At 31.4% G+C, this 11,501-nt stretch overlaps 3 protein-coding genes across 5 annotated transcripts in view; 2 read left to right on the top strand and 1 right to left on the bottom strand.

The window, feature by feature from the left end:
- Positions 1-1,282, bottom strand: part of LOC119839867 (chromodomain-helicase-DNA-binding protein 7-like) — a 43,272-nt gene extending 41,990 nt beyond the window's left edge. For both annotated transcript variants that reach the window (XM_038366288.1, XM_038366296.1), the window contains exon 1: positions 1,043-1,282. The gene's annotated coding sequence lies outside the window, so the exon portion shown is untranslated. The remainder of the gene's footprint in view (positions 1-1,042) is intronic.
- Positions 1,283-2,368: 1,086 nt separating this feature from the next.
- Positions 2,369-3,543, top strand: LOC119830483 (WD repeat-containing protein 82). Its single transcript, XM_038353531.1, has one exon. It carries the CDS (start codon positions 2,569-2,571, stop codon positions 3,514-3,516), a length of 948 nt encoding a protein of 315 aa, XP_038209459.1. The 5' UTR covers positions 2,369-2,568; the 3' UTR covers positions 3,517-3,543.
- A 3,103-nt stretch (positions 3,544-6,646) lies between these two features.
- LOC119831023 (phosphatidylserine synthase 1) lies at positions 6,647-10,798 on the top strand. 2 transcript variants are annotated; one of them, XM_038354251.1, is made up of 8 exons: positions 6,647-6,689; positions 7,105-7,300; positions 7,935-8,193; positions 8,327-8,637; positions 8,964-9,218; positions 9,378-9,600; positions 9,835-9,928; positions 10,370-10,798. In XM_038354251.1, the coding sequence occupies exons 2-7, from the start codon at positions 7,137-7,139 to the stop codon at positions 9,880-9,882; spliced, it is 1,260 nt and encodes a 419-aa protein (XP_038210179.1). In that variant the 5' UTR covers positions 6,647-6,689; positions 7,105-7,136; the 3' UTR covers positions 9,883-9,928; positions 10,370-10,798. The 2 variants fall into 2 exon arrangements, with proteins under 2 accessions (XP_038210179.1, XP_038210170.1); XM_038354242.1 differs by lacking the exon at positions 6,647-6,689 and adding an exon at positions 6,697-6,850.
- Positions 10,799-11,501: the final 703 nt, after the last annotated feature.

Below are 11,501 nucleotides of genomic sequence, written 5' to 3'. Positions count from 1 at the left end.
ATAAATTGTACTGACAAGTTTAGTATAATAATTATATTGCCATTAACCTTATCTATGTCCCCTCATGCTTAAAAATTAAAAATTTGTTTAATTTAGTCAACAACATTACAGTTATTATAATACAAATTATCAAATAAATCTTGATTACCCTTGTTTTACTTATACATAAAAATAATGAAGACACCTTTTAAAATCAACATTTATCAGTTAATTGTTATGTTCTAGCAATCAGAATTCATTCAACCAAGAAGTAAAAAGTTGTATTTTTTTTACAACTTCAAGGTATTCAATAATACATTTTATTATTACATACTCTATGTGTAATATCCTAATACAACAGTATAATCTAACTCTTATAGACTTATTGATAACAAATTAAACAAAATACATTACAATTTTTTAACTCACTTTTCATACTTTGGTATACTTTTACTTAAATACTTACTATCTTACTACACATGTTATATTCTATAAAAAAAATCTCCAAAAAAATATAGATGAGGAAGTTTTCATGTCAACAATCAATTCTCAGTAGATCGGCAGCAAGGTTCATCAATCTACATGGAATTATTTTCTTCTCTTGAGACTTATCACCATTTTATTGCGGTACTTTGCTTGTATAACCAAGGGGAAAAGCTATACGCTTATGATAAATATAATTACATATAGCGACACAACTTCTCCCGTTCAGTTATAAAGCACAACATAGAACGGCAAAACACAATCACAATATCAGTCGAATCTAAATATAATAAAAAATATACTTATAATGCTGAAAGGAATTGCAAATTGATTTTACTTACAGACATATTACACTCATATAATATATTTCAACCAAATCCTGGTATGGATAGTATAAACCTTTGTGAAACTAAAAATTCCAGACCAGGAGAATCGTTTGACGTCAAATTGGCACATTAATTAGTTGCAATTATTCAAAGTAAAAAAGCAGCAACAAACAAATACAAAACCCTATACAACAATTACATTTATTTATATAATAACAACGTTTAAAATCTGATAGAGAAAGTGTAATACTTACAATGAGCGCCACACAACACGATTGATCACAAAATGGATACCATGTTCCGAAACCGAAGCAACCGATTTCTATAGGTATGTAAAAATAAAAGTTGATAGTAAAGTTAAAACAACACTTTTGTAATGAGTAATAGATTAATAATTATAACTGAGATTCAATACTATCGATCTGTTAATTATCGCACTAGTTTCATCAAATTATCATAGCCACTACACTCCGTCCATTTTGTTTCCCCAATAGAGCTATCGAATACCATAGACTATAGAAACTGTAAAGTATAGACCACATTTAATATAATATTATCAAAATATTGAACAATATACTGAAACATTAGTTCCAATAATTATAAGTATATTAATCTACATAAATATAACATTAACTTATGTACAAGAGTTGGTGACAGACATTGCTATCACACAAGGAACAGAAATAAAATTGAAATCTCTGTTTTCCGGTTTATTAAATTATTGAATCCATTTATGGGATAATGTATACGCTTCTAAAAATAAAATTCCTCACAGTATTGAAGAGTTTAGTACTGTTAAATTCAAAAGCAAAATTAAAAATGTATTCAGAGAGCCTACTATAGCATTAAGAATTTCTGGAAGATGAAGATCCATCGAATGTTGTATCAAACCGCAGACATTAGCATCATATTAACAACAACAACAAGTAACATATGTTTCAATGCAAAATTGACATTTAAAAAAAGCTACTACAGAGTTTCTTGCCGGCTCTTCACTGTAGAAACGGCTTTTCGAACCGGCTGGAAATATTAAAACTATGTTATGACGATTCATTTATGGGGGAGACGACTGCCGAGCACGTTTCGGCCCGAAGTGAGCTCAGGGTGGCACCGGGTAAGCGCCACACCACCACAAAAAACCGGCGTGAAATAGTGGAATACCACTGTGCTTCATACAGTGAGTGGAGGAACCGGAAGCCTGTTTCCTTTTCCTCATCCATTCCAGTCTATTCCTTCTTTCTTATTTTCAATCTTTTCCTTTTTCTTTACCCCTTAAAAGCGGACAGCGCTTTTAATAGATGTAAATGGAATTAATTAATTAATAAATATTTATTTTCACAGGTTTTAAGATCATGAAAATCTAAATATGAAATAATGATTCACAAACTTACACTATTCGTATTTGTTTCGAAGGCACTCGTATTTACAGAGGGTACAGTTACATAATTAGTCTTACTTTAGTTCTCACTGAGCTTGTGTGTAGTTATATGTGTTTAACCATAGACTAGCTAAGGTTGAGCATGAAGTTAAGGATTTCATTTATCTGTATTGATAAATTAATATTCTGTGATCTGTCACTGATTGATATTTGATTGTTTGATGTTTCTAATGTTTTGTATTGAGATTGTCGGCTGTCGCAAAACCTAATTTTATTCAATAATTGGTTTAATTTAATGAATGAAGTCGCGGAACATCGATTTTCAAGTTAAATTATTAAATAAAACACACTTACATTTCAATTGTATTTTTATAACTGAATAAGATCTTACAATTATAACCAATGATGAAACTAGTGGATCAAGTTGTGAGGAGTTTCAAGGTGGCAAAAGTTTTTCGAGAAAATACAGATAAAATAAATAGTATAGACTTCTCACCTAGTGGAGAGACTTTAATATCGTGCAGTGAAGATGATCAAATTGTTATATACGATTGTGAGAAGGGAACGCAAATGATTACTGTAAACAGTAAAAAATATGGTGTTGATTTAATCCATTTTACACATGCTAAGAACACTGCAATTCACAGCTCAACCAAAGTTGATGACACTATAAGATATTTATCACTTCATGATAACAAATATATACGATATTTCCCTGGACACACAAAAAAGGTTGTAACATTATGCTTATCGCCAGTTGAAGACACTTTTTTGTCAGGATCATTGGATAAAACTTTACGCCTTTGGGACTTACGTTCTCCAAATTGTCAAGGTCTAATGCATTTATCAGGTAGACCCGTTGCTGCTTATGATCCTGAAGGGCTAATTTTTGCTGCTGGCGTCAATTCAGAAAGTATTAAATTGTATGATTTAAGATCATTTGATAAAGGACCATTTGTAACTTTTAAATTAAATCAGGAAAAAGAATGTGATTGGACAGGGCTTAAGTTTTCTCGAGATGGAAAAACTATGCTCATAAGTACAAATGGTTCTATTATAAGGTTAGTTGATGCATACCATGGGACCCCACTTCAAACATTTACAGGACATCTTAATAATAAAGGAATACCAATTGAGGCATCTTTCAGTCCTGATTCACAATACATATTTAGTGGTTCTACAGATGGAAGGGTACATGTTTGGAATGCTGATACAGGATACAAAGTGTGTGTTTTAAATGGTGATCATCCGGCACCTATTCAATGTGTTCAATTCAATCCAAAATATATGTTACTAGCATCTGCCTGTACAAATATGGCATTCTGGCTTCCAACTATAGATGATGTTTGAATAAGATTATTAAAACTTTGAGATATATATTTGGCTTCATATTTTTCAAATTATGTTTTTTCCGAACTCACATTTATTTAATACTGGCGGTCCGCCCTGGCTTTGCCCATGGTATATATACAGCCTATAGCCTTCCTCAATATATAATAATAATGGGCTTGCTGAAAGAATTTTTCAATTCAGACCAGTACTTACCGAGATTAGTGCGTTCAAACATACAAACTCTTCAGCTTTATAATATTAGTATAGATTGATATGACACACAATTGATATTATTACAATACTGAATAATGAAAAATGCAATGAATTTTTTTATAAATAATATAAAGAAGATGTTGGTCAAAAATAACTCAAACAATTAATAATTTTTTAGTATGTAGAGTGTAAGAGTCAAGCACACTTTGGCATGAATTAGAACAAATCGCACAGGGGAGGGTTCCACTCTTTCACATAAAAACGTCCTGAAACAGTAGCAGGTTTCGTTTGGTGAGTGAGGTTGCTGGAGACTTTAATGCTTTTCCTCACTCTTTCCAGGCCATTGCCTTATTTCCGTCATCAATTTTTTTTATTGTTAACCCTTTAAAAGGGGGCAATGCATGTACAGCCATACTACAGTACAGCCAGCTACACGCTCGTCCTGCCTCCGCCAGGATATCAAGATTTCTGTCTTGTAAAAAAAATATGCTATAAAAAAAATACTGCTGTGTTTTTCCTTCAGTGAGTGGGGGAGCTGGAGGCTCATATCCTTTTCCTTATCTTTCCTTGTAATTTCCTTTATTCCTCTCGTCAATCCTTTTCCAATATTTTCATAAATATATATATATTTAGAAATTAAAAACTTTTTAACGGATTTTAAACGCGATTTATTCATTATATTATTAACCCGACGTTTCGAACACTTTATAGCGAGCGTGATCACGGGGAGACTGATCGTAAGAATCGAGGCGTAAGGTCTGCAATGGGCCTTATCCCTCTCCAAATGTTCATGGGCGGTGGTAGCGCTTACCATCAGGCGTCCCACCAGCTCCATTGCCGACTGTAACATAAAAAAAAAAAATAGTAATATTATCATATAAATCCTACTAATGTTATAAATGCGAAAGTTTCTAAGGATGCGTGTGTGTTTGTTGCTCTTTCACGCAAAAACTACATAACCGATTGCAATGAAATTTGGTACGAAGACAGCTGGACAACTGGAATGACACATAGGCAACTTTTTTTTCCCAATATTCTGCGGACTTATGCGGGTGAAACCGCGGGGCGCAGCTAGTCTTAAAAATGCAAATGTAGTGAGCAAAATGCTAATTCGTTTGACAGTGTCAAACACTTAATATGATGATAATATGACCATCAAATAAATAAAGCATATAGTCCGGTCAATTTAGACCTGAAAACAGTAATGAAAGAAAAAAAATCCGACAGAGCTGAATTTTGGTGAAGACCTTTATTTTACTATAAAAAATAAAAATTTGAAAGTCCCCATCTATCCCGTAAGTGCTTCAAAAGTTATTCGGGATCAAATGTCAAAAACCGCCAGTTTTATCGAAAAAATACTTCAGACCAAATTTGTAGATCTTAAAATTTTCTACAAAAATGGTTCTAGTAATTTTTTTCTCTAAGTATGACCGTTCCTCAGATACCACGATTTTAAGAGTCACATTAAATAATGTGCACCAATTTGCCACGTATTCAGGTACTTAAGCAAGTAAAAATTCCTGTTTGTATCTCTTTTATGAATTAAATTCAGAAAATACATATTGAAATCAGTGTCAGTCCCTTCGAAAATTACTACTCCCTCGAACCTCCCCTACTCTATTGTCCACGTGGCTCCGTTCATGCCCCTGCGTCTTTAGTTCTTAAACGTTCCGTTCGAATCAATATACTTATTTATTACAATTCACGAGTAACGAAAGTTTTGAGCAAATAAAGCAAAATTGTGACATTTTTTGTCAAATATTAATCACTAAAATATGTAATGCCCATGACAGCCCTAGATAGACCACGGATGATCGTAGATAGTCCTACTATTGCAAAACGGTAAGGAATAAAACTGGGCCGGAGATGAGGACAGGGGCCTCCCCCGGGAGCATGCTACTCCTCGACACCTCGCCACAAGGTGCCCTGCGGGCTTGTTATTATTATAATTAAAAGAGAAACAAACAGGATTTTTTTTTGCTTAAGTACCTCAATGTGTGTATACGAGGCTGATGTGTGCAAATTATATTATACCAGCTGTGACCCGCGGTTGAAACCGCGTAAGTCCGTATACCGTAGGAATATCGGTATAAAAAGTGCCTATGTGTTATTTCAGTTGTCCAGCTATCTTCGAAGCAAATTTCATTGCAATCGGTTCAGTAGTTTCTGCGTGAAAGAGTAACAGACGCACACATACATACATGCATCCATCCTCACAAACTTTCGCATTTATAGTATTATTATTCGCCAATGGATGTCAGGAAGAGTCATAATAAATTGGGACTACTCAAACGCCTCCTATTTGTAAAAAAAAGTAAATTTAAGTCGATAAAACACGAGTAAAACACGAATATGGCATTTTCTAAAAAAAATTCCTAGCAAAATCGATTTATCGCCCCCGAAACCCCCTATATACTAAATTTCATGAAAATCGTTGGAGCCGATTCCGAGATTCCAATTATATATATAGATATATATATATATACAAGAATTTCTCGTTTAAATATATAAGATAACGTGACTTTTAGAATCGTGATATCTGAGGAACGGTAATACTTGGAGAAAAAAATCATACGAACTATTTTTGTGGAGAATTTTGAGATCTACAAATTTGGTTTAGGTTATTTTTTCGATAAATTGACGGTTTTTGAGAAAAACTCAAAAAACCTAAAATTTTGACCTTTGACCCCGAATAACTTTTGTAGCACTTATGGGTCAGGTGGGGAATTTCAAAATTTTTTATTCATAAAATAAAGGTCTTCCCCAAAATTAAACTCTGTCGGAATTTTTATTTCAATATCGTATAATGACCGGACTGCTAGGGATATTTTGTATTTCATCAAATAACGAAAAATCTACAAAGAAATATCTGACACAGTAAATGAACGAATTAATATTACTAACTTCTGTCTTTATTGCCCTGTCAGGCTGTGAAATTAAGTTCATCTATCGCTGTAGACTTCTTTCGTGGCAATCGTGTATGTATCGATCAAGTTCGTGACCATATTTTATCTACATAAATTTTCAAATCGTCTGATTTCTGAAGTGAACTTGAAAAGTCAAATAAGTAGTATACTGAAAAGAGCTTGAAAGTTAAATTTGAAAATCATTCACGAGTTGTTTCTAATAATGATACGAGGTGTAGTAATTGTTAAATATTTAATTAATAAAATATTTCACGTGACAGAAAGTTATCATGTCAATATTATTAATTTTTCTTATTTTTTTATGAATTAACGATTGTTTCGTTCTATCGAAGAAGTAGAATATAATTTTTTCATGAAATTCAGTTGGTGGTGATTTTTTTCTATATTGTAATATTCATAGTATCCACGTAACTCTAATGTTATTATTTATTATTAAATATTGATATAATTATATTATTTATTTCAGTTACATAATAGAGGATTGTAAATGAAAATACCATGGAGGGTGGTAGTGCTACTGGATCGGATGATTATAAATATGCATTTAGTTCAATAAATGAAAGACCTGTAGACGATATATCGCTGGAATTTTTTTATAAACCACATACTATAACACTTCTAGCTGTCTCAATTGCGGCAGTCATTTATACAGCATTTGTCAGGTATTCCCTAAACTAGTCTCTGTTAATACTGATTTAATAATTTAGTTTATATTTTCTTACAAGTCTGGTTATTGCATATTAATTACACTAATATTTCATAAAGTTGAAGAAAGCCTCAGAACTCCTACCTTTGCCTTGACTATGTGAGTTACCTTTTCACCCTCATAGTCTAAGCATTATAATTGTGATACACATACAACAAAGACTGTTTAACCACCTCAGGTTAAATAGTCTATTGTATGTGTAAAAAATTTTGTAAACATATAAATGTTTTTTAACTTAAATGCATATGATGATAAATAATATAATATAATCTTATAGATTCTAAAGACCTTCTGGGCAAAGGATTAATCTATTGAAAAATTTATGATCTCATAAATATGTAACTTAATTGACTAAATCTCAACTGCAACTATATGTTAATTATTGTTTTTAAATTGCTAAAGAGTGTAAAGTGAATCATGAAAATTTAATTTATGCCAATATTATTATCATCTACACTTTCTGAACAAAAAGAAAGGTCAATATTGTAACATAAATATAAATGAATTCATCAATAAATGTAACCTACTTTAATCTTTCAAACACTGTTAATTCTTCATTTATCATTGAACTATCTTAATGTTTTTTTCAGAGATGAGAATAATATTCAAGACAATATATGGTCTGGAGTATGTTGTGTAGTCTTCTTCTTTTTAATAATATCATTACTTACATTTCCTAATGGCCCATTTACTAGACCTCACCCAGCTGTATGGAGAATTGTTTTTGGCATGTCAGTGCTTTACTTACTGGCATTATTGTTCCTTTTATTCCAAAGTTATTCAACAGTCTATTCAATTATGTATTGGATTGATCCAAACTTACGCAATTTCCATATTGACATGGATAAGGTATGTTCTTATACAATAAGAATATCAATTTATATAAAATAAAAAGCATCTATTTTAATTTCCTTTTTTTTTTAAATGAATAAAATTATATCAACCAACTAATCAACCTTCTAATGTTTTTTCATATTTTCAGGAATATGCTGTAAATTGCACTGATATTAGTTTGGCAAGAATCTGGTCACATTTGGATGTCTTTGCTTGGGGTCATTTTTTAGGTTGGATGTTTAAAGCCATACTGTTTAGACACACGGGCCTTCTTTGGGCTATCTCAATAATGTGGGAAATAACAGAAATAGCATTTGCACATTTACTACCAAATTTCTTAGAATGTTGGTGGGATTCAATTATCCTAGATGTGCTCATATGCAATGGATTTGGAATTTGGTGTGGCTTGAAGATATGTAAGGCTTTAGAAATGAGAGAGTACAAATGGGTGAGCATCAGGTAAGCTTAACAGAAATAAAATTGAAATGCCTGTTTTCCGGCTTAGTAAAATAAAAAATTCATTTATGAGAAATACATATACGCTTGAGAAAAAGGTATATGCTTGTAAAATAGAATTACTTATAGAAAAGGTCAAATTCAAAAAACCATATTATCTCATTTGTTTTTTTTTATTTATTTGTTCACACCAAATAGAACTAACTACCATTACAGGATATTATCCTATTCAACAGAGTTCTTTTATAAAAAAGGAAAACAAAACTAAAAATCTGTTTCATACAAAAGAAACAAAACTTTGCTTTTCATAGCTGTTATGTCTGTTTCAGGGATATTTCATCAACAACTGGTAAAATTAAGCGAGCAATTCTGCAATTTACACCAGTGCAGTGGACACCTGTGCGGTGGTTAGATCCAAACTGTACATATATGAGATTCTTTGCACTCAGTCAGCTTGTGGTATTTTGGCAAATTTCAGAATTGAATACCTTTTTCTTAAAACATATATTTGAAATGCCACCGTCACATCCTCTAGTCATTGCTCGACTGGTTCTCATAGGCGTTATTGTAGCCCCATCAGTAAGGTCAGTTTTTAAAAATAATTGGATATTTCTTATTTTATTGGGGTTCTATTAAGAAGAAGTAGCTATAATTAATAAATTATCTTTTAGTTTAAGACACAGCCTTTTTTAACTCTACATTCTTAGTTAGGTATTTTCAATGACATATATTTATATTTTCAGACAATATTATACATACGTCACTGACCCTAAATGTAAAAGAGTTGGTACTCAATGCTGGGTATATGGAGCAATAATGGTAACTGAATCAATGCTCTGTATAAAAAATGGAAAGGAGCTTTTTGGTCAAGCTCAAGTGTGCAATGTTATTGTATGGCTAGTCATCCAAATGTTGGTCTCTGTTGGCTGTGTATATGGTGTTGTGTTATATGATGGGTATTTTAAGGTGAGCTATTAAAAGTAAAATTAATATTTCAGATAAGCATTAGCATTTACTTCTGTACTATGGCTTCATTTTACTGTACTTATGTTATTATAACATTTGGAATAGGTGAATACTTATATTTGGTATAATTCTTTATATAATGATTTATTACATTTTGAAGTATCTCATGTATAAGTTATATATTTGGTCACACTGTTGTTTTTATAAAACTTATAATCATTATTTTAATTTCAGCCAAATAGTATAAATTCTAATACAAGTAGTCCCAAGAAAGATAACTGAAGGTGTGTTGAATTGTGGAGAAGTAAATTTATGTCACTAATTTAAGGTAATTCAGACATTTTTTTAATTGTATATTTGATATCTAATTGTATTTAATAACTTATAAGAAATAATAAAAATGTAATATATTCCAATGAAACGGCAAAATTGGTTGGAATGAATCAATGTTTCTTATCACGATATTCTTTATCAAATAAATGGATATAGATACAATTACAGTATATTGAAACAATCAATCTTGTACATAATATATATGTATCTTGGAATCGGCTCGGAAGTTTAGTGTACAAGAGGCGATAAATCCGTCTGACTAGGATTTGTTTTTAGTTAATGTCCAAAAATACCGAGAAGAACTTGGTCATCCAGAGGCTTATATTAACACTGAGATTAATTTATAGAATCTCCACTGCATTACGAGTAGCCCATACACATCTTTTTATACTTTCGCTAAATGATTTTGTAGTAATTTCATTCTTCTGCTTTTCAGGTAGTTGGTACAATAATGTACTAAGTAGAGTGGTGTGTCATCAATATAAGTAGATACAATTTATTTAAAAGCTCCTATTTCTGCTAAATTGTTTTAAAAGACAAAGCTAGCCTATATTATATGTATATAGACTATTAACATTGTATAATTTTTACCTATACTCGAAAATATATAGGTATTGTAATTTTTTATATTTTTATTTATAATTTAAAACTTATTATATGCGATTACCACACAACTTTCAAATCTGTATCGTCTAAATTATAATGTGGTAAAATGCCTCCAAAGTAATTGAATGTAACTACATTCTATACTTATAGTTATTAATTATAAAATTATTTGATGTAAAGTATAAGACGGCTCAACGTGATAAGCGCTCAATTAAAAAGCAAACATATATTTAATCTTAAAATAATAAATTTTGCTGTGCAGCGCTTTGTCTATTCATTTAACGTAGCATTTGAAGCCATTGGCAAATGGCAATGAGTGCGCATCGCTTCAACTTATTTATGAGTGAAATTAGTTCTAGTACAGATATGACATTATCTGTTGCTCTGCATTACCGAGCAACAAGATTTTTTACCAAACCTAAACGTTTACCAACCCATGCGCAATATATATTTAATATATGTATAATTAAGTATATTATATAGTGTTAACACTGTAATTGAATACTACCTCGGTGCGTATAATAAAGTCGAATAAAATGTGTAAATTTCGTTTTAAATGTTTAGCCATTAAGTAGAACAATATCAAATAGTGAACATTTGATTATCTGCGCCTGTACCTTTCGATGACTTTAGGTTTACTCTTTGGCTAGAATAACTATCATGCAACTGATTAATTTTACTAATAGCATAACATATTCCTGTAAAAAATATATGAAAGTAATTGAACGAGTTAAATGGTTTTTGTTGCAACTAAAAAGTCAAATGGTTTTTGTTGCAGCTATTCAATATCCATTATACGCAGATGATCTCACCGTATGATTCACTCGCAACTTCCTATAATATCGTACCATAAAGCTTTGCTTACCTTCGCTTAAGTGAAATGTAACCGCCACGAAAAGTAGGCCGTCAAGAATGCTCCTGAACTGTTTGTTTTTTTTTTTTGTCTCATTTATTTTTTTTTT

The sequence above is a fragment of the Zerene cesonia genome, chromosome 1, assembly GCF_012273895.1.
Source record: "Zerene cesonia ecotype Mississippi chromosome 1, Zerene_cesonia_1.1, whole genome shotgun sequence".
NCBI classification, from domain to species: Eukaryota; Metazoa; Arthropoda; class Insecta; order Lepidoptera; family Pieridae; genus Zerene; species Zerene cesonia.
This window is presented reverse-complemented; position numbering and strand designations above follow the sequence as displayed.